Source organism: Lolium rigidum, chromosome 5 (assembly GCF_022539505.1).
Source record: "Lolium rigidum isolate FL_2022 chromosome 5, APGP_CSIRO_Lrig_0.1, whole genome shotgun sequence".
In the NCBI taxonomy this organism is placed as follows: domain Eukaryota; kingdom Viridiplantae; phylum Streptophyta; class Magnoliopsida; order Poales; family Poaceae; genus Lolium; species Lolium rigidum.
The window spans coordinates 266,862,203-266,886,223 of NC_061512.1; the positions used below are offsets into that span (position 1 = coordinate 266,862,203).

The following is a 24,021-nucleotide window of genomic DNA, read 5'->3' on the forward strand; positions in this document are numbered from 1 at the left end:
AAAGGGAACTGACTGTGAGCAACGTGCGTCTAGTGCTTGCTGCTTTTCCGTTCCACAGAATCTTTCTGTTTCCAGTAAAATCTCAGGAGTCAAATGATTCCAGTACTAGAAATTTTAGAATTAGAAAAAAAAATGTCTTCAAAGCTTCTCAATATGTATTTTTTTTCTTTCATGTGGCGCGATCAAACAAACTTGTTGCAAACTTTACCAAGAGGCAGAATTGGGCAAGTTGAAAATAACCTAGTGGAGTATTTGCATTTTCCCTATGACATCATTTTGCCTGCACACACTCCTTACGCAATTCTTTTGCACTTCACTGAACTTCTCTTGTGAAAGATCCAGGCATACTTGGGCCAAAGCATTTTCAAGGGCATTTGTTAGGATTGCAACTCTTATACAGTAAAAATTCTTCTTATACTAGTACATACTATAGAGCAACACGATCACAAAAAATCCCAACGTGATACAAGCCACGGAACTAATTTATATCTAACCTCTGATTCCTTGGGAGTTATTGTAACTCAGATGGAGCGGATTTCCAAATGTGATAAAAGCCAACGTGACAAATTCTCTATTTGATCTTTTATTTTTATTTGGATACATCACAAAAAAACTCATTCACCAATGTGATACAACAAAATTTGATTTGAAAGCTAGTAGAAAGCATGCTTCACAGAATCACAACTCAGCAACAAATACTACAACACTATCTTTGTATCATGGTTGCTGACATGGACGTTGGTTATGACTCGGGCCAAGAGGTAGTAGAATCTAGGCAATTGAATTCAATTACAGTCTTGTAATCTACGTTTGTGGCCATCATCAATATCTCCGGATGTCTTTTGGCGGCTTGAAGTTGACAGGGTGAGTCTCTGGCGTCGCCGTCAGATCTTCCTTCCACATCTTGATGGTCTTGTCCGCCTCGCAGGTCACGAGCCTCGATCCACTGTTGTCGTAGGACAGGGCATATATACAAGCTTCGCTCTCCAATGATCCTGAAATTGGAGATAAAAGGGATGAGGAGGATAATCAATGATTCTACTGCTTTAACAAACATATCCGTTTGTCTAAATGCCACTTATCTGCTAATTAGCCCATTACCAACCAACGCGGAGTGCAGAGAAGTAACACGTACCAGGCTGGACAATAGTCTGCTCTTGCTGGAAATTATGGCCACTCTTCCAGTCCCAGAACCACATGCTTCCATTGTCCCCTGCAACAACAAAAAAATCGAAAATATTCCATTATAAATAGATGGTCTCAACTCTAAAAACATTGATTGTGAAATGGTTCTTCTATATGTGCTCTTAGAAGCCGTTAGGATTCAGTCATTAGATAGGGAACAGAGAACACAGTTGTGACCTCTGCAGTTCACCAAACAAAACATGTACGTTTAAGGAAGCATGGTGAGGGGAGCCCCTGCAGAAGTTGAAACTAGCAAGAACATGGTAAGTTATCACAGCATTTACCTGCTGTTGCCAGGACACCATCCTCGTTAACAGCCATGGCGTTTAGAATTGTCTTTTGCTGAGACCTGGTTGTGATAGCAGATCAGACGTTAGTACATTCTCCACCATCTCTAGGTTGGACCGAGCAAGAAAAATCGTATACATTCATACTCAGATGTTGAAACAGTTCAAACGTGCAAATATACTCAATACAGTCGCGGAAAATATCAAAGTCACAGTACACATGACAACAAAAAAGACATCCTGATCAGCATACATGGCATGCTCTCATTCACCAAAAAAGGACACTATGTGGATTGCAAAGAATAACTAAACATATCTTAACTATGGATAATGGAACTTGACTAGCATTTCAGTATTTAAATGTTTCAAAATTATGGTTAACTAAATCATAACCATGCCACTTACACACAAGGTAGAAAGAATATATGAAAAAAGATAGATGAACTCACAGCATATTGTGCAGAAATTCGCCTCTGGGAAGGCTAAACTTCTTTATGTTGTCTGCTGATGCCGATGCAAAAGATTTCCTACATAGAAGAGGTTATTGTAAAGATCCCAACAATGTAGATAATATGAAAAATCACCTCGCGGGAAAAAAAACTCACTCTTTTGGATGCATTGCCAAAGCCCGAACAGACTTCTTATGGTGTGTAAGAGTACACATAGTCTTCCCTGTAGAAACAAACAAACTGTAATGGGAACAGAAACATATGCAGCAAGGAAATCATTTGGCGAACATCTTCGATTTTGATAGTTGAATTACCAGCTACAAGATCCCAAAACTTGATGGTTGTATCATGTGATCCAGTGACAACTTGTGGATCCTGAGAAAGGGAAAGGAAAAAGTGGATAAGTATCAACAAGTACTGCAATAGACAAGGAAATACTACCCCAAGCAGATGTTACAAGCCCGGTCTAGAGAATATCATAGTGAACAAATCAGAGCTCTATGCATGCATCAAGATATTTCTTTAACATTTTTTTATTGAACTTTCAGGAGAAAACTCAAAGATGTAACACATCAGATTTACTAACTTACAGCATGACTAAGAATTAAAGAGTCCAATTGAACTTTGACATACCATTAGATGAACAGAAGCCAGAGAGTGGCAAAAACTCAATATTACAGTGAGTTGTTACTGGTAAAAATAGCTTACCGTTGGTCGAGCAAACACTGAACAAACTGTGTTATCGTGACCAGTTAAAGCAGAAACATGTGCTTTTGTTCGGATGTCCCACACCTGTATGAAAGGAGAATATCTTAGTGCATAGTGTGCTGCCAGATTTTGCATAATAAGCAACAGTTAGAAGTGCACATACCCTACAAACAGAATCTCGACCACCTGTCAACAAGACATCAATTGTTGGATGGAGTGCTAGGCAGTAAACCCCACTGAGATGCCCATGATAAGACCGAATAACCTTTAACAGAATACAGATCAGGCGTCACGAAAGTGTCAATATGCCAGAATATAAGCTGGACTAAAAAAATAATGCAAACCTTGTTTTGTTCGAGATCCCAACATTTGACTTGTTTGTCGTCGCCAGCAGAAAATAAATACGTATGCCTCTGACTGACAGCAAGTCCTACATCAGTACACATTAGGTTCATCAGCTAGTAAACTTTCAGATTGGGTAAAAAAAGCATATTGAAAAGGGTGCCAAGTGCCTGATAAGGTCCTGCTACCCAAAGCCAAGAGAAACTTACCACGAACTTGTTCGATATGACCAGTCAGTGTAAGCTTCAACGTTCCTGATGCAAGGTCCCATATCTGCAGCAAGACAGTAGTCAGAGGATCAGTAAGTGAACTACACGAGAAAGTAGCATGACATGTACGGGCAGTTGGATTGCTTAATGTACAATTGCACAGAGCCTAGTGGCACTAATAGTGGTTATCCTTGCACAAGGCAAAATAACGCAAATAAAAGATTGATATCAGAATAAAACCATATGGCACCAGAAGCATAGACAGCTCAGATACTATACATGCACCTACTTTCTGGCTCTCATAGAACTGCGTCCACAGAAAGCTATATAACTATAACTATCCTATTAGGTTCACCAAGATCACCAAAACTGAAAAAAATTGAGTCATGCAAAAAGAAGTACAAAACATTAAATATTGCAGACACCTGTAAATCAAACATCTGAGCACCTAACAGTGCGAATACAGGTTGTGATATCAACTAACCTAAATTTCCAAAGCAGGAATCCAGGCTGTGGGGCTCACCTTTATTGTCCTATCAGCAGAACCAGTACAGAACCATTCATTCCCCGGATCAAATGCTATAGATCGCACCCATCCCAAGTGACCACTGATGACCTGCATACGTTTAGAAATATCATAAGAAAATTCAGGAAAATAAATGATGTATTTTACTGCTAGAGAGAACCAAGAGTGCTCTCATAGAACAGACTAATTCCAATGACACATGCAGAAGAACATGGGAGGGTTTAACACTTCACACCGATATAGAAATTCAGAGTTAAGTTATTAGAACCACATGATCCATGCTCAGAATAAATCCCTTTTTTCCAGTAAATGGCATCAAAATTCCAGGAAACTCTGAGGTACCAAACCTATTAGGCATAACAAACAATAAGAAACCCGACACTTGAATGCCATAAATTTACCCGATAGTTCTTCCATGGAGCATGCCATACAGGTTTGGGCCATCTACTTGGTAACCTTTCCATCAGCGCAGATGTCGAGAATCTGAAAGAGATATCAAGACATGAGCAACTCAAAGTAACAGCAGGAACTGCGTACAACAATTATCCCACAGTCAATACAACTAATAGAAATATCAGAAACAATATTGATGTCATGCTGTACAATGACCAGACAGCGATACAAGGGAAATGCAAGTGTACAAACCTGTCAGATGACCCAGGAATCGATAGTACTGTTGTATTTTTGCCAGGTACTGAAGATTCACTGATGAGAAATCAAAAATTTGACACTTTAGTAGCAATAAAAAAAGAACCATAATTAACATGTTAACAACATACAAGAGGGTATGAATGCACTTACGGTGCTTTAGGAAGCATAAGTGGTGCAGGGATAATGGCATTACTGGTGCCTTCCCTACGAGCATCTGTTGTGTCTTGCGTACCTGATTAGATAAGTGTGAGCTAGAATAAAAGAAATACACACAGTAATATTATGCAGAAGTTCACAATATCCAGTGTAGCAACTACCCGGTATAGAAGAAAATATATCTTTTACGAAGATGGAAAATCATAGTACAGAAGCTCAAGGACAGCTTGAAACAATTGTTTCAGCTATATGAATATCATTTAATATTTTAACAAGCACTGAAGTACGTCAATCAGTTCCACCAGATTAACGTGGAAACAGAATGACTAACTAGCATACATTTGAACATCCAGGTTTGGCTTCCCCCATCACTTCCAATGGAACAAACATAGTTTTCAGCTGGACTATCCTAACTTTCTTTCCTCGGTTTGATTTCCTCCAACGTAACTAATATGTAATTGCAGAAAAGAAAGGTCTGATGTAAGAAAAGAAGATAGGCATACATATTTATGCTGGGATCTACTCGTATCAGACATGGCAAAAATATGTATATCTGTGTCACCCACATCAAAAGATTCACCCAGAAACGGAGGAAACATACAGAATCTAAAACATCTCCGTCTTTCTCACAGCTGCCCTGATTTTCAGCATTACGTAAACAATCTACACTTAAATTTGGTACCGTTAATCAGCTGTGGCAGCCAGTTCTTAAATCCCAGTTGCATTGGGTGAAATCCCCCTCTAGCTAGTCGATTGTCAGTGTTCATTTTGGTAAGCAAGTGGGCGCTTTCATTCATTCATCTGAGAAGGGCGGCAGCACTTATTTATTTACCTGTAAGCGCCAGAGCGGTGGAGGGAGCAGCAGCACCCTTCCCCTGCGCCCGCCCCTGGTCGGCCGGCAGGTTCTTGACCGCGCCGTACTCCGCGCTCACCTTGCAGCCGACGCGGATCCGCTTGCTGCCGACGGAATCGAGGAGGAGGAGCGGTTAGTAGTAGTGCCAGGGCGTTAGGGCTTTTGGGGGTTGTTAAGGGAGGGTGGGAGCTGGGTCACCTCTCGGCGTCGGGGGCGAAGAGGAGGGAGCGGGCCGGCGCGAAGAGGTCGAGCGAGCGCTTGAGCGACTTGAGGCTCAGCTTCTTGAGCGACTGCGGCTCCACCGGGGGCTCGCCGCCCGCCGAGGCCGTCGACGACGTCGCCATTGCCGCCGGTGTCCGGGCCGCCTTCGCCGGTGGGTTCGGAAAGGATTGGGCTTGTGCGGCGGGAGATCTGAGGGCTGGGGCGGCGGCCGGTGGGCGGCGCTGAGCTAACCCTAGCTTCCGCCGTCGCAACTGGACGTCGGCGGAAAACGATTTGGGAGGAATTTGAAAAAGAACACACTGCTTTGGGTGTGTCTGCTATATCTCAATTACTGATTTCAGTAGCGATTTGCTGGAACACACCACCTAGCCGAAAACGGAAAGTTTTGCACTTTTACCTGGGATGACTGGTTTTGAAGACAAAATGCAAAACTTTCCGTTTTCGGCCAGGTGGTGTGTTCTGGCAAATGTGCCACAAAATTGTAATGGTACCTGGCAAAGACACAATCGAGCGGTGTGTTTTGGCAAACGCCAGAAAATAACGGTGTCCCGTAGCAAATTTTCCCTTTGAAAAAACGCCACGTATTTCTGTGGAGTTTGGGAGGAACTTGAAAAGACTTCGCCGCAAAATCAACATTTGAAGTGTGAACTAAATTGCTCTGTACATGTTTTAAAAAAATAAAGTATTTAGACTAGGTTACACAAGATGCAAAGTTTGCCACATGATTTAAACTACATAGAAAATATAAGTGTAATAAATGATATTACATGAGAAACATTAACAAAAATATATTTTCCCAAAAGATGGTTTCATTTTTAAGTTGCATTTATTAGATGTATATGTATGTAAGCATACATTTTAAATATATAAAAGGCGATTTATTCCGTAGAAAAGGAGTTGCTAACTTCACAATTTCAGTTTCTCAAGCGATCTTGTTCGGTCTTACAGAAAAGGTTAGACCTTTGCGTCCTGCCATCACAATTGTGCGTGCGGCCGTTCAGCAAACCAGTGGAGGAGAGAGAAAGAGCACAATTTTCATTCCCCATTTCCCTCACCTCTCGCGAAATTCATTCCTTCGTCAACTCGTTTGACTCCGCTTCACGCTCTGCTAGTCTCCGAGGCGATTCACTGAACTAAGTTGCTCTCTCAGCTGCTTCGTTCGCCGCTGCCATATCCATATCTTAGATCTCATGGGCTCGCTCATCGGCGATATTATCTATGACGTGATCGACAACAACTTTGCCACTAGTAGGAAACTAGTTATAGATTGGATGTTATTCTGTGGCGCACTGGTTTTGCGTGCGCCACAAAGAATTAGCTTATTTTTGTGGCGCACCAAACAACCATGCGCCACAGAAATAAGGTGGACCCCACAACTGACTAATCCAATCATTGGTTTCACTATTTCTGTGGCGCATAGGGCCACATGCGCCACAAAAATAAGTCATTATGTGGCGCGCCAAGGTTGATGCGCCACAAAAATAAATCATTATGTGGCGTACCAAGGAAGGTGCGCCACAAAAATAAGGTGCTCGCAGTCCTTATATTTGCCCATACGGTGCTCCCACCCCCACCCCACCCTACCCGGCGATGCCGCCACCTGCCCTTCCGGCCGCCGCCGCCCAAGTCCGCAACCGCCGCACGCCGGCAGCTCTACCTCGATCCCCTCGATCGAATTCCCCATGGCGCCTCCTTTCTACGCCCTCACCTACCTGCCAGCGGTAAACCCTAGCCCTGCCTCGGGCTCGCCGATGTGGCCACGGCGGTCGCCGCCCGCGCCTCATTTTACTCCACCACGACTCCTTCTCGTCGTCGACCTCGAGCTCTAGCTCGACTAACCCGACGCCAACTATCATCTCCCCTGCATCGATCTTCTCGGTGGGGCGATGGTGGTGTGGTGATGGGGTTGCTGCCCCTTGGGTGGTCGTGGCCTTCCGCATCACGGTGTGGTGGTAGGATGTGGCTGCCTGACCCCTCCTTCGACCACGTCGCCGTCTCCATCGACTACGGCTTCGATCACGCTGCTAGGGTAAGCCACGCTTCTCCCCTGTTATCTCTTCCATGTAGTGTTGATGGTTGTACTGGTGGTCTCCTAATAATCTTGGTATAAACATGTGTGTGCTGGACATTTGTAGTTCTAGGTTTCACTGGATTGTGCTGCTCTGCCTAGAGTGTGTAATGCTCCTGTTTGGATGTTTACTCATCCAAGCATCTAGGAATTGTGATAATTCCTTCTTATAAACTTGTGATAATGGTATGTCTTGCTAGGTTCTAGTTGTCATTGATCATCTGACTTTTATTTATGTGTGGTGCAAGGGGATGATATCTAGCACATGCATGGTTAGAATTTATGTTGGACAATTACACTGATAAGAACATATATAGGCTTGTTATCTTAGCCTAGCCAATGATACATAGGCTTGTTATCTTAGCCTAGCCAATGATAAGCAAATTTGTAAACTAAGAACAAATGCTATGACTTAGCTTTTAATTCTCTGTGATGATTGTGAACAACACCTCTGTTCAAGACTGAGAGAAATAATCTTTCAAATCCTCCTAGGCAAGGTCTAGTTGAAAGGTAGATGGATTTGACTGCTTTTATTTATTCCCTGATATGAGCTTGCAGGTTTGCTAGATATGGCTTTGTTGTGGCTATGTAATACTTGGTTGGCTTGCTATATAAGCTTGTATGCTTGTTTATGGTGGCCTGGCTATTGGATATAGAGGATCATTGATCATCTGACTTTTATTTATGTGTGGTGCAAGATGATGATATCCAGCCCATGCATGGTTAGAATTGATGCTTGACAATAACACTAATAAGAACATATATAGGCTTGTTGTCTTAGCCTAGCCAATGATGCATAGGCTGAGGCACAAATTTGTAAACTAAAAACAAATACTATGACTTGGCTTTTAATTATTTGTGATGAGTGTGAACAACACTTGTGTTCAAGAATGAGAGAAATAATCATTTAAATCCTCCTAGGCAAGGTCTAGTTGAAGAGTAGATGGATTTGCACTTGATTAGAATGTTTGGTCACACATACACTCTGGGGTGGGTTGGGTGAACCCGGTGTAATGACACAAATATCAATCTGTTGTGCATCCTACTTGGTTTCGCTTACCCCATCCCTGAATGTTAATATTTGTTTCGACCAACAAAGCATGAGGCATTCCATTTAGTTCATACTACTTGTATCTTATTTGAGTTGGCACTTCTTAATTGCATTGACGATGATTAGAATGTTTGGTTACCTATACACTCTGGGGTGGGGCCAGTGAACCTGTGTGATGGCACAAATATCAATCTCTTGTGCATCCTACTTGGCTTCGCTGACCCCGTCCCTAAATATTAATATTTGTTTCGACCAACAAAGTATATGCATATGCTATCTAGTTGATACTACTTGGCTCGTATTTGACTTGGACTTATTCGTTTATTTTGGTCTTTCTTCCATTTTAGTGCCGATGATTAAATTTTTTGGTCACTACACTCAGGGGCGGTACTACTGAGTCTGCTGTGATGGCACAAATATCAATCTCTTGTGCATCCTACCTGGCCTCACTGACACCGTCTCTGAATGTTAATATTTGTTTCGACCAACAAAATATGAGGCATGCTATTTAGTTGATACTACTTGTTCGTTTACTTTGGTCTTCCTTCTCCTCGGCCGGCCGTGGTGGCGAGGGAGAGGAAGGAGATGGCACCACTGCCTTCCTTTTTAGGGTTTGTGTTCTTCTGGTGGTTTGCGGTTGTCGCGTTTTGCAGCTTCTTCCGGCCGGCCTTGGTGGCGAGGGGAGGAGGCGGTCCAACGTGGCGACGCCAAAATCGGCCAGATGGTCGGGAGGAAGACCCTTCTTCCTCCTTGTCGGTATGATTTGTTGCTGTTGTTCTTCTTCTTCCTCGGCGCTGATGCTGGAGGGAGTTCCTGGTTTGCCCAGGCGGATGGCCCGGCCGCGGTGCTGGACCGGTCGGTTGAATCGAGTTCCCTTCCTTACGGAAGGGACACTTTTCGCGGTACTCAAAGCCAAAGATGGCGAGGGCTGCTGCAGGCGTGTTGGATTGGTGTCCATGCCTTCTTGGCGCTGGTGTTAAGGAAGGAGGAAACAACGTGGTGGCAATTGCACCATGGTCGAAGATGATGACCTGCTTGCGCTTGGTTGTAGTTATGTCTGCTGCAGGGGTCTTCTCTCAAGTTTATGGGATGATGCCACAGGGCTCTGGAGATCTTCATGGGTTATGGTGGTCTTAGGGTGTTGTAGGTGTTCTTGGTCCTTTGTGTTCGTGTTTCTCTCTGTGCTTGTAAGGGTCAACAACTTTGTATTTTCCGTGATATGAATGCAGAGAAATTCTCAAAAAAAAAATCACACGCACGCAAACTCCATGGATCGGAGCAGTTCGCTGACCTCGCCTGGATCGGCGGCACCGCCTCCGCCCTCGCCTAGTTTCTGCCATATGCCTGCAGCCTCGCCGCCCTTCCGGATGCCATCTCGCCAGTCTCCAAGCAAGCTCCTCCTCACTCCTCTGCAGCGCCACCCCTGCCAACTCAACTCAGGGTTGAAAACATACTTTACTCTTGAACAAACACAACACACACACACTATACTAGTAGACCTGAGACACTGTGGGCATCTGCCACTTATTCAACACAAGATTAACTTTTGCTTATTAATTCCATGGACGACCTGGAATGGACGTCATTGGTCTTCAATGCTGCTAGCTAGGGCTTGTAATCAAAAGGCGCATGGCCGTCTGCGATGAAGGAGAAGAAAAGATTAGCTCGGCCGGTGAGGCTGGGAGACGCAACATATATGCAAACAAAAAGATTAGCTAGGAAGATACTAGTAGTAAGTACCGTCGTTGGTGCAGGCGCGTACCAGCGCCAAGGCAGTATCGAGGTGCTTGCCTCCACATCCTTGGTAGAAGGTGAGTGTGTCGTCCAGGTTGTATCCGGTTACGAGATACTCCTCGCACCGATCCAGCGTACAGAGGCACGGCGGAATCGAATCATAGTCGTCTTCCACCACGTAGGTCACTACCGCGCAACACGGTGCCAAGGAGACCCCTACAATGTGTGGGCAAAACTGAAAAATCTGGCGTCCTATGTAGCAAGGATCGCACAGCGTCCCACCGGCGGCTGGGCTTGCGCTCGCAAGAAAGACAAAGAGGACAGCTAGAATCATGCGTCGGGTCATCACAGGTCATCACAGCTAGACTAGACTAGACTAGATAGAGACAAGGAGACGATGGTGCATGTATATACCTGCTTAAATAATGGACCGATGTAGTACATATACATGCGTAATGGCTTATCTAGCTACTATCTAATTCAGTTGCATACTTATTTTTTATTAAATACTCTCTCACAATAATTATTTTTATACTAAAATTGTATACTTCTTTTTTATTAAAAAATGTTTAACTAGTTTATGTCTTATCACTTTGTTAGCATAATTAACCAGAAATATATATTGATTACATTTTTTCTTTATATAGTCACAAGATCTATAATAAAGTATCTTGTCTCGTGATAAATGTAATATTTACTTTGTAACAATAGTTTAGTTAGTTCTTCTTATTTTTGATACATTGCCCTTAAGGATGTTTAATTGAATCCTTTTACATGTGCATAAAATAAAGTAGAAGAAAATGCAATGTCTAAACAGATTAGTTTGTGACTATTGCAAAAAAAAAAAAAAACTCTCTCATGTTGTGTGTGTGTGAATCCTTTCTCTATTTTATGTAGGTAGATATCTTTAAAGCTTCGTTGTAAAATATATTGTGATAGTGGTTTTCTAGTGTTAGATGAGGTATAAGCTAATAGCAGATTCTAGAATATATAAGGTGTTCATGAGGCGCTTTTCATTAAGTTAATTGCATGTTGCGTTATTTATTTACTTACTTATTTGAGCATCTTTTCAAGAAAAAAGTATATAGGTTTTCTATCTCAAGGTTACCAATGGTGGATGGTAAGTATATTTAGTTGCACAACGATCAAGTTTATATGTTATTCTGGTGAAAATACCTAAGGCCACACATGTTCATAGTACAAGGTGTTTTTGATCCTGGGTGCATATGATCCCTATATTCAAAATGCATTTTAAACATATTAAATAATGTCAAAATATTTCAAAAGAAAATGTTGATTGTACATCTCTACATAGTGCGTGTTCACAAAGTCGTTTCATAAAAAACCAAATTGTTATGTGGCTTGTGCAAAAAAGACAAAATTCGGTGCTAAAATAAGGCATTTTGAGAGGTATTTGTTTGTCTTTTTTGCACATGCTACTGAAGATGTCAGTTTATTATGAAACTGTAAGTGAGCACATACAATGTGAAGATATATGAGCTAATTTTTGTTCTCGAATTTTCTAATATTTTGAAATTTGTTTTCCGAATAAAGGGAGTATCTACACCTAGGATCAAATACATTTCCGATATATAGTCATTTATGTAGACACCCACGTTTATAGTATGCAAAGTTGATTGGCACCTACTTTGTCTCTTGTGGTGACCATGTGTAATCTCTGCAAACATTATTTCCAGTGAGATATATGGTTACCTAAACACTAGTACACTTTGAAGATGAACAATTTAGGTTACAAACAGACCGACAAGGACGATGTCATTAGCAGTTAGCAACTAGCACATGATATATATTTAGGGCTTGTATAGTGGAATCTAGTAAGAAGTCTATATGAGATGCCAACTACGACTACGACGTGGAGGTAAGAGAAGAAATCAGTCGGTAAAGTTATAGATGGTTGATACGCCTGAATTTCTGGTCGCTGTCAATGGTTTCCCCTCTTGTATTGAGGGCGTATGCAACTCTCGTGTTTTTTTCACTCTATGCACGATCCATGTTCCAATATTGCGGGCTTACTGCAATGACTGCATAATTATGCATATTTTAGAGAGTAGAGACCCTATTGTACCATAATTTTTTTGCATTGTCTAGAGAGGACATGGAGTAGTATTGCGGACAGTTGGTGTCTAAACTATTGTACATGTTCTTAGACACGTGATGTTTAGAATGTCGGGAGTGCCAAATAGACACAAAGCATATGTAGGGTCGCCTTAACATGTCAAACATACGCCTCTTATTCTTGTAAACATCCCTGTTCGAGGCGTCCCCAACCTATGTATAAGTACATGTGTCCCGATCAACGAAACACTCAAGTTTCTCTCTCAATAACTCTCAACTCTAACAATTTGTTGTATACAAAAAAGATGTTTTTTGACTCCCAACAAGCAATTTTTTTAAACTATCAACAGGCAATGTTGCATAACATTTCTAGACTCCCACGTGACATGGTTAGTCAATAATCCAGTGTTGACGATGATGAAATCTGGTACTGGTGGCGCAACGAGGGAGTTGACCCAAGTGGTGTTGTCGCCGGCTTCAACATTCTCGGTTCCTGCTTGAAGATGTGCGCGTAGAGGAAGAAGGGCCACATTGAGATCTAGTTTTACTTTCTGGGGTCATGTTTGTAAAAGTGTTGGATCAGGTTGTACTTCCTTTTTTTTATGGGTCCTGCTGCATGTTGTACTACGGCTAAAGATATAAATATTTAAGCGGATCTAGGTCCTTCAAGACCCTTACATGTTTAAAAGAAACTACAATAATTTACACCTCTCAAGAAAAAGATGGTATTCAATGGTCTCTACTTTCACTGCATCTCTTGCAAAATTCTTAATTCCTCCTACCACCCCACTTCTCTTGCCTAATGATCTTTTGTAGAAAAAGCTACGTAGCTACTCGTAGTCACCAGCATTTGTACACACTCATCGGCTCCATGGTCTCAATGTATACAAACGTCCCCGTACTAGATGAAAGTCCGATATCACATACCGGTGTCCCCTGGTTCGTCTCGCTGACCTCCACCACGCCGTGCCGCGCCTTCCTTGTGTCATCGCTCGGCTCATGTATGAACAGGCAATCGTACTTGTTTCGTGTGAGGACGTGCTCGCCGCCATGAGCAAAGTGTGGGCGTGCGAGACGCTGCCGGTGCTGCCACTGCAAGTGCTTGGGCAGGTGTCGCATCTTATGCGTCTCCAAGATGTACCAGCAATTCCACTTGAGCTTCCCCGGCGCTCCCTCCATGACCCACACCTCCGTCTTGGCGAGCGTCTGCGAGACGTGGCTGAAGGCGATGGCGAGCCTCCCGTGCACCTCCGCTAGGCTCCAGCTTCCGGGCCTAGACAGTATGCCCGGGAGCGGCCTAACGTGCGTGAAGTCTTCGTTGTCGAGGTCGAACGAGATGACCCTCGCCTCCGCCGTATCCTCGATGGTAAAGTATATCTTGCCGTCGCTGCTCACTATCCCGGCATCAAGGTCGCATCTCGCAGCGGGGCCAACCATGATCTTGACATCATCCCGCCAGGATGCGTCCCCAAGCGTGAACACCAGTACCCGGTCCAAGCACCGTGGAAAGTGCACGATCTTGTACTGCCCCGTCGCGGGGTGGTATGCGAAGCTGTATGTCCGGTGCCAGTCACGAAACCCGCCGGCGTACGGTCCTGGCAACGGCGGGATAGTCAGGGTGTCTACGGTGGCCGGGTTGACCAGGGTAATGGCGCCACCACGCCTCTGATCGTCGCATAGGCAGATGATGCCGTTGCAGGTGCCGACCACTCTCAGGTCCTTGTAGCATCTCGCCGTGCCCCACGCCCACAGCTGCCTGCTGGGACGCCCCGTGGAGAGGTCGTCGAAGACGTAGGCGGTGTCCCTCGTGACGACGAGGGTCTTGGCGCGGCTGCGCAGGTCCGTGGCCGTGCGTGTGTCGACGAGGTGGCGCCAATGCCGGCAGACGAGGCGGACCCGGCGGCGGGTGTTGGGCGGGAGGCGAGTCAGGATGTCCGCCAGGACGTCCGGCGCCAAGCCCTTGTCCATGGTAGCGCCCCTAGATGGTCGATCTCGTGGCCCAGTGTTGTTGGAAGCTCCTGCGTTTTAACCGGATGGATGCGGATCGCCTGCTTGGTCGTCAAGTTTGATCTCTTCTTTTATCGATCCACAGTTGTATCTCGGCACGTTACATTACATGGTTATATCATGCGGTTTTCACGTGATCCTCTCACCGTGCCATTAATCTTATCCCGCGTGTGTAACCTTCGTTTGTAGTAGGTTATAGAACACTGGCGTTGTATTTCTCGCAAAAATGCTAAACTTATTACAGGCTAACTTACAGAATTAAGTTAGGGGGTGTACGTGCCCTAATTTGAAGCAAAGAGATAAATTGGGTTGGCCACACCTAGTTCGTTCCACATCGCCCCTACACCGTTGTTGCTTATCAACTGACCACGGTGACCAGTCACGGCGGTGTGGGTGATGGCGAGAATAAGCCGAACAAACACGGAGACGAGATCAAAACTTAGGGTTAAGGGTGAGGTGGGAATGCGTACTACTAGAGAAGATCGACCGTGCTCCTAGCCTAGAGGGCTAGCCGGTCGGGGTGGTTGAGTGAGCCCATAGCGAGGACCCATCCCAAGGTTTTGTTTTGCGGGAAAAGGAAATGATATTAAAGTTTTGTTCTCACAGAAAGATCCAGTAAAAAAGAAAAATTACATCGAAGTCCTCTTGATCCCGATATCGAGACGAGCCTGATGCCGTTGGTGGCGCGCCGCCGCTGCACCCCTTGATGGTTTGGATTAAGTACAGCCCCTCCACGGGCGGGAAGTCGTCGATCGCCAATTCATGAGAGCTTACACCGCTGACCACCATCTTCGTCAAAGTCTTGAGGGATTGACGAGCTCGAAACATCCGTAGACCTAAGAGCATCTTCAGTCGCGTCCCCCAAACCGTCCCCCAAACGGCGCCGGATTAAGCGTTTGGGGGACGTGTTTCGTTCGTGCCGCGTTTGGGGGATGTCATTCCCCAGCCGCGTCCCCCAAACGCCGCCCCAAAACATTAAAAATAATTTTAATAGATAGAAGAAAACTCTTTACTAATATTTAAATCGGTGCAACATAAACAAATTACATATAAAACTTCGAAAAAATATAATTAAATTACATATAAATTATTTTAAACTACTTCTTCTTCTTTGATGATGGCCCCGCCTCGTCGTCGTCATCACGGTGGTGCTTCCTGCTTGTCACTGATACGTCTCAAACGTATCTATAATTTCTTATGTTCCATGCTACTTTTATGATGATACTCACATGTTTTATACACATTATATGTTATTATTATGCATTTTACGGCACTAACCTATTGACAAGATGCCGAAGGGCCAGTTGTTGTTTTCTGCTGTTTTTGGTTTCAGAAATCCTAGTAAGGAAATATTCTCGGAATCGGACGAAATCAACGCCCAGCATCTTAGAATTCCACGGAGCTTCCAGAACACCCGAGAGCCACCAGAGGGGAGCCCTGGGGGGGCCCACACGTGTGGGCGGCGCGGCCAAGGAGCCAGGCGCGCTGCCCTACTGTGTGGTGGCCCCGTCAGCCTTCCGACTCCGCCTCTTCGCCTATTTAAGCCTCCTCGACCTAAATCTTTAAGACGAAAAAGCCACGGTACGAGAAACCTTCCAGAGCCGCCGCCATCGCGAAGCCAAGATCTGGGGGACAGGAGTCTCTGTTCCGGCACGCCGCCGGGACGGGGAAGTGCCCCCGGAAGGCATCTCCATCAACACCACCGTCATCTCCATCAACGCTGATGTCTCCCATGAGGAGGGAGTAGTTCTCCATCGAGGCTAAGGGCTGTACCGGTAGCTATGTGGTTAATCTCTCTCCTATGTACATCAATACAATGATCTCATGAGCTGCTTTACATGATTGAGATCCATATGATGAGCTTTGTAATCTAGATGTCGTTATGCTATTCAAGTGGATTTTACTTATGTGATCTCCGGAGACTCCTTGTCCCACGTGTGTAAAGGTGACAAGTGTGTGCACCTGTGTGGGCCTCTTAGGCTATATTTCACGAGAATACTTATTCACTCGAGTTATGATTTGAGTTGGATGTCTCTATGAAATTGTGGTGTGTTAGTACCTCCTATGAATGCTCACAGTGACAGCGTGAGGTGTTTATTAGTACTTGGGAATACATCTTTAAGGTTTGCCTACATGATGAATTAGTGTTCGTTATCTTGCCAGAGAGTAATTCAGAGTAGCATAGTGAAGCGGAAAACCAAAACTGATCCCGGGTGCATATGCACATGATATGTATAAAACATATTTCGAAAATGTAAAAAAATTAGGAAAAAAATTTAGCATGTAGAGGGACATGTTCTATATGTGCACGTAAAATTTCACATAAAACCGACAATTTTTGTACCCTGTGTAAAAAAGACAAATAATGCCTTGAGAAATAGACTATTTTAGCATAAAAAATTTGTCTTTTTTGCACAGGGCACAGAACATATCGGTTTTTACTGAAAGAACTTTATGAGCATGTAACATGTCAAGGTATACACAAGACATTTTTATTTGTATTTTTTTGACATTTGTAAATATATTTAATATGCATTTTAAATAAAGGGTGCATATGCACCCGGGTGCAGAAACACCATATCCATAGTGAAGTGCTTATTTATATCCCTTTATGATTGCAATGTTGAGAGTGTCCACTAGTGAAAGTATGATCCCTAGGCCTTGCTTCTAAGCATCGAAACTCCGTTTATTTACTGTTCTGTTGCATGTTTACTCGCTGCCATATTTTATTCAGATTGCTATTACCACTCATATACATCCATACTATTTGTATTTCACTATCTTTTCGCCGAACTAGTGCACCTATATATCTGACAAGTGTATTAGGTGTGTTGGGGACAGAAGAGACTTTTTGTATCGTGATTGCAGGGTTGCTTGAGAGGAGGGTTTTTATGGTACCCTATACTGCAGGTAGCAGTATAGAATATCTCACCGTTAATTTGCTGAGGGTATGATAGATAATTCCATCTTTCCTAATTAGTGAGGAAAAAAACTTAAAACGAGTTGCCGATGGGCCATCTTAGGTCGATCGTGTCTCCTCACGCGGCTGCTTCTCGGGCCGTCTTGCCACCGCCGGCCAGGTCGCCCGCTGGCCGACCTTGCCGCAGCATCGCCGCCGTGTTCAACCCAGGCCGCCGCCACAGACCAGGTCGCCCGCTCGTCGGCCTTGCCGCAGCACGGCTGCCGCGTTTGACCGAATTCGTTCAAAACATGATCCGAACCCTAGCCTGCCGGGATTGCAACCGCCTATCCAGCCACCAGGCTACAACCTTAGTTCTCCGGTCGGGATGAACTGGAAGTTGCGTCCCGATCCGGGAACCTCAGCCTAAGTAAATACAAACTCGAGAGATTAAGTTAGACTATATCAAACAAGCTTTGTAAGTTAAGATTGGAAAATTCGATATGTCTATTTCATCAAGAATTCCACCCGCAGCAATCCCCTATTCCCCTATGTAGATTCAGTTGCTAGTTTCACATGTTGTAAACCTCTGTAATAGTAGTAGTTTTTATTTCTTTTCATGTTGCCTAGATGCTGTTAGCAGAAATTTTTTTTTTTTTGACAGAGATGCTGTTAGCAGATTTATAAACTGAATTACTGGTTGATTGAATTGCTGTGCAGATCCATCACGAGTTAGACAACAGGTGGCAAACCCTGTGAATAGTTTTTTTTCTTTTTGCCCGGATGCTGGTTGAAGCACTTGAAACTTAATGTATATGCCCATAGACATCAATTTCACTTCCGGAAGAGAAGCAGCCCATCTTGTCCCATCTAGTGCAGTTGAAGCACCTTTCTTCTCCTCTTTTAGTAGCCAATGCACTCGATCGAAATTGTTTCATCCTAGGTACGGTATGATCGATTCATGTTTAAAAAATTTATTATTTACATATCCCGATGATTCATGTTTGAAAAATCCATTATTTACATATCCTGAATTTCGTTACTTTCTTTTGCCTGTTTCGATTAAAAAATTCAGATCCCCTCCGTAATGCAGCTCCCGAATGTTGTACACATCTGTTTGTCCACCGCAAATTTGGCCATCAACTTTGGAGCTTATCGCACTCCGGGATTGCTGCTGATTTCCCTGTCCGGACTACAGAGCGCTACAAGACCGATGGTTGGCGCTTGCTTGCTAGGAGGAGAGATGCTAGTTCTATTATCGCTTTTTAGTCCAGGTTTCGGATTGTCATGGCTCCTGGTGTAGTGTGTCATATGTCCTATGGTTCTAATTTGTCACGGATCCTAGCTCGGTATTCTCCGAGTTCTTGATGTTGTACTTGTAACATACTCTTTTCTTATTAATAAAGATCAGCGTTTCTTATTAATAAAGATCAGCGTCTGGTCTTTGTTAAATGATTTTGGCATGGGTGCCTTGTAGTGTGATGAAACAAGGGACTTACTGTTGGTACAGAGGCATGCCGTAAATGCGAGAGGTTAGGCATTGCATGCTCTAGTAGCCTATGTCTGAAGATGACAAATTTTTTTGGCTAATAAAGCATCATCATAAATGAACGAACAATTGGTGGGATAATAACAGGACCAAGTAAAAAGATGGAATTGGTAAATGAACATCCTCATTGTCACGATCCAGTTCAATGGAACACATATTTATGTTCTGAACCAACTGAATACAAGAAGAAATAATAAAACATACTATCGCTATGCCTACTCCTTGCATCCTACGGGATTCATGGAATCAAAATCCAATCTTCCCGAAGTGGGCTGCAGCTCCGAAGTTTTATCAGTTTGGAGTAGAAGTTCCGTATATCCTCCTTCGATGAATGTGCCAAGCATGTTCGAAGAATCCCCGTGAAAATTATGGTTTGTGAAGTGTGCTATTGCAGCATCAAAACTCGCGCTTGACTCAAAAGGTCTCCGCTGAATGAAGAACCACGACAACAACAATAAAATGAAAATTAGAAGAGATACAAGTCCGGTTGTCGTTTGCTCGATGTCTGAAAGGGGGCTCTTGGATTTAATAGTGACACAACATTGTCTAAGGATATGCTTTCCACATACAAACAGGGAGTTTATGCTCCAACATCTCCACGTAAACCTAAAACCCACTCTTGAGCTTTACTTGTAAAATCAGATTTCCAATACAGAATAGCATCAAGAATCCCTTTGTCAACACCGTCAGGCATAAAAAATATATTAGAATCAAATACAAGGATTTTACAACTATATTACCCGAAACAGATAATGAAAACAAATTATGAAGTATGCCAATTAGACAGAGTATCATTCACTTCTACAAAACAATATTATCTGTATATTTTCAGTTAAATGGGTAATTGCTAGTTCTTTCTAAGCACGCATAACAGGAACCAAATCAACCAACTAACATACTAGGCTATGTAGCACTCGCAATTGACTGAAAATTTCAATCCACAAACTGAAATATAGTTCATGATGGTATCAATTCATCCGCACGAGCTATGGTATCATTTTACCTAAGTCATATGCTCGGATTTTAGTGGCACGGCATCATCGTTGTATGTTGCATGCCGCATGCTCCATCACCGTCGACGTTGGAAACTCGCGGAGGCAACAGCCGCCATCCACAAGACCTTGACACCGTGACAAGACCGATGACCATGGAGGTTCGATGATGACCATGGACGTAAGGCCACTCAACCCAATTTGCGGCGAGGAGGAGGCGGCGCCGCGGCTGGGCGACGGCGCATTCCGCAACTTCCGCCGCTCTAACTCCGCCGCCAACCATGGTCAGCCTGTTGGCCCGGACGCCGTCCGAGAAGAGCTGAGCCGGTGGGCTGGGCCATCCGCAGCTTCGTTGCCGCGCTCGGCAGCAATCGCCGGCGACAACGCCTGCTGCCTCGGCCACTTGCGGCTTCGTCGCCGTGCTCGGGGGCTACTGCCGGGGACAACTCCTCTGCCTCGGCCACCTGCAGCTTCGTCGCCGCGCTCGGCGGCAACCGCCGGCGACACCGCCTCTGCCTCGGCCACCTGCAGCTTCGTCGCCGCGCTCGGCGGCAATCGCCGGCGACACCGCCTCTGCCTCGGCCACCTGCAGCTTCGTCGCCGCGGTCAGCGGCAATGGCCGCGCGATCATCCTAGCCGAAGATCGACCAGCTGCGCCATGGTGGTCCGCGTCGGCGACGGCCGGAACCCTAGTTCGTAGGGGCCATTCAAATCGACCGAGGAGGAGGGGATACGGGGGTGTGCGTTGACGGCGGCCGGACCCTGGCTCGGAAGGGTGGTTCCTGTCTCCGCCGCTGCTCAAGACGGAGAAAGAGGAGGGACTACGGGGGTGCAGGTCTGTGGCGGCCGGAATAGAGCGAGGGGATTTTGGTGTGGGCAAACTGGACGAACAGGGTAGCAGCTGGAGTCTGCCTTGCTACAAAATATGATCTTCCTAAAATGCCCTCATCATCCTATACTGCTGGCTCCGGAGGCGCAGGACACCTCTATACTGCTCGTGACTTGGGCCGTCGAAATCAGCCAGTATAGTTTCATCTTCACGGTTCAATCTATCGATCGGATGGCCCATATTCATCTCTGGGTACTGTAAAAGAGCTCCTTCAGAGGGATATCTTTGACCTCTTCCTCCCTGAGTTCGATAAACCTTGGGTGATCCACTTAAGGGAAACTTGCTGCTGTTCTACAAACCTCTGCTCTTGGAGCCCCAACACTGTCTACAAGAATAGAAGCACCCGTAGACATCAGTCACCTCTTCCGAAGAGGCGGTGTCGGCCGACGCGTCGGAGGAACTTGTGTCCTCCTCGTTATCGCCGGTGCTCGCTGGCTGCGCCTTCGCCTTGGCCTTGGCCTTCTCTTTCGCGTCCGCCTCCGCCTTCGCATGGGCCGCCACCGCCTCCTCCTCTGACCCTTCCTCCTCCGCGTCCTCCTCTACGTCCTGTCATTCCTCGGTGCTGTCAACTGGCGGCGGAATCATCGCCGCTGCTGGGCGTCCCGCTGTCCCACCAATGGCGTCATCCTAGAGGCTTGCCCTCGCTGGAGGTGTCGGAAGGAAGCTCAGAGGTGTAGCTCATCGTCGCGAGGAGAAGTTTGGATGAATGGCGGCCGGTTGAAGATTCGAAAGCGACTACGTATGGGTCTTATTGAGCGCGGATGGACGGCGGCGCAGAAATCGAAGAGAGCGGCGGTTGCTCTTTCGAGGAGTCCGCGCTCCATTCCGTCGGTTGGCGCGTCGGTTGACATAGGCATCCCAAATGGGCCTGCCAAAGATAGTACCCGGGGTTTATCGAAGGCCCACTACCCGAAGAATAAGAAGGTTCGAGAAGCCCAAGATATGTTAAGGAAAGTGGAATTGTAATAGGAAGCGTTGTTTGTAAATCTGGCGGGATGAGTTAGAAACCGTCCCGGACTATGTAACTTGTACAAAACGAAACCCTCGGCTCCACCTCTTATATAAAGGGGGAGTCGAGGGACGAGGAGATCATCGAATCATTGTCTGCAAACCCTAGTTTTCATAATCGTCGAGTACTTTTCGACTGAAACCTTCGAGATCTACTTGCCCTCTACTTCTAACTAAACCCTAGCCTACAATCCATAGGCATTGATAAGTTAATCCCTTGTCAATTGGCGCCGTCCGTGGGAATTAGAGGCGTAAGGATCCGATCTCGATGGCACGCTCAAGATCTTCGACATCGTCAATCGGAAGCAACACTATGGATCGAGGTAAACGGATCGCCGCTCGGTCTTGTTGATTTTGTTCCTCACCCACCCTCCCATTTGGATGCATATGCGTATCTGGCGGAGCCCTTGGAGATGACGTTCGGAAGGTTCCACTTTCGCGTCGAAAAGGAAGGATCGTATCGTGTCGAAATTCCGATTTCGTCGGGATCGTCGGCGGTCGATTCCGATTTTTCAAGCTATGCATCGTCAACCGAGTCGAAGAAGAAACTTCGGCAACACGTTACGTCGGCATCGAACAAGAGAGAAACTCGCCAAGATCTTCAGCGACACATCGTTTGAGTCATCTGCGGACTCATATATAAGCGATGGCTCAAGCGATGTCGACAGCTACGACTTCATCGACAAATCCATCACAGTGGGCAAGGTCTTCATCAATCTCAACAATGATGTCACCAAACCCAACATAGATCTGAGTACCAAATATCATCAGATTTATGCTATCGAAAATCAAGAGGAAACATCGGAGGCTTTCGACGAGTTGGGTAATCCTTTTGTCGATCCCTCAGATCTAAGGAGAGGTATGGGCACTAAATATGTCGGGCCCACACCACGCGTCAGAGTTCAACTTCCACAGGCAGCTTGGGACAGAGTGGCAAAAGCCCTAGATGGTTCGGAACCAATGACGACGACAGCCACAGCTCAAGAACTGCAAGCTTATCAATATAGGCTCGCACGAACTGCCCGAGAAATAGAAAAACAGACAGCTGAGTTGAACAGGAGAAAAGAGGCGGCTTCGCATCCGAGCAGGAGAAGGGCGGATCTAAGTGGACAATCTAGAGTTTCGGGTGATAGCCACGGGGAGGCTCTGAACAGAGGAAGATCAAGGTTACAACACATACCCGAAGCGAGAAAGAGAGCACTTGGTTCAAAACCTCGACATGTCCTTTATGTCGATAGATACAAGAGGAAATATTATCCCTAAGACACCGTAAGCTGGGTATATGGCGACACAAGCTTACATCCTTGCATCCAGGCCACCCCCGGGAGATCCAAGGGAAACATTATACAACATGGCGTTAGCGAGGGTTGGAGCTATGGGGACAAGCGTTCGTAGCAACGCCTCCCGAAGGAGCGGCAAGGCAAAATAGTCCACGACCTGCGGCGAGCAACGGCGGCAGCCTCCGAAGGACCAAGTGGGGCAAGAGATACAGGAGCACAAGCAAGGGTCGATAGAGCGAGGCAAAGCAGTAAGGGATCATCGGCAGTCCCCGGAGCTTAATGACGAGGATATGTGCGGTCTACCGTGCTTCACGAGAAGAGTCCGAAAAACTCGAGTCCCCTCGAGATTCAAGTTACCCGATCACTTCAAAAAATTCGACGGTTTGCAAGATCCAGAAGATTGGCTAATTGATTACCTCGAGACGGTGAAGCTAACTCGGAGGAACTAGAGCAACAGCCATGCAAAGTATTCAGGTGCACTTAAGTGGAGCCGCACGATCTTGGATCAAAAAACTTCCGCCGGGATCCATCGACAACTGGGAAAGTTTCGAGGACGTATTCGTCAAGAACTTCGGGTCCACGTGCAAAAAACCTGCGTCGTTAGAAGAGCCGAGGGCATGTCGACAAAAGCCAGATGAGTCAATGAGAAAATATATCCAAAGGTGGAACATCATAAAAAACTCGGTAGAAAATATATCTGACGAGAGAGCAATAGATGCGTTTGTCGCAGGAATTAGGCGTGGAGATTTTGTCGAGGATTTGGGAAGGACCAATCCAAAAACAAGTATCCGCGTTGATGGAGATAGCAAATAGATGGGCAGACGGAGAAGACGCTGTCCACAATAAACGACACAGGTCGCCGGAGGAGGACCGTGGTCGA

General features: G+C 45.4%; 1 protein-coding gene across 1 annotated transcript; it reads right to left on the bottom strand.

Moving 5' to 3' along the window:
- Positions 1–551: 551 nt before the first annotated feature.
- On the bottom strand, positions 552–5,862 carry LOC124652600 (protein pleiotropic regulatory locus 1-like). The gene is made up of 16 exons (XM_047191634.1): positions 5,565–5,862; positions 5,346–5,470; positions 4,508–4,589; positions 4,352–4,411; positions 4,108–4,189; positions 3,704–3,796; positions 3,181–3,244; positions 2,974–3,059; positions 2,793–2,894; positions 2,630–2,713; positions 2,236–2,296; positions 2,078–2,144; positions 1,922–1,999; positions 1,470–1,534; positions 1,136–1,213; positions 552–995 (listed from the first exon to the last, which is right to left on the bottom strand). The coding sequence occupies exons 1-16, from the start codon at positions 5,708–5,710 to the stop codon at positions 823–825; spliced, it is 1,446 nt and encodes a 481-aa protein (XP_047047590.1). The 5' UTR covers positions 5,711–5,862; the 3' UTR covers positions 552–822.
- Positions 5,863–24,021: the final 18,159 nt, after the last annotated feature.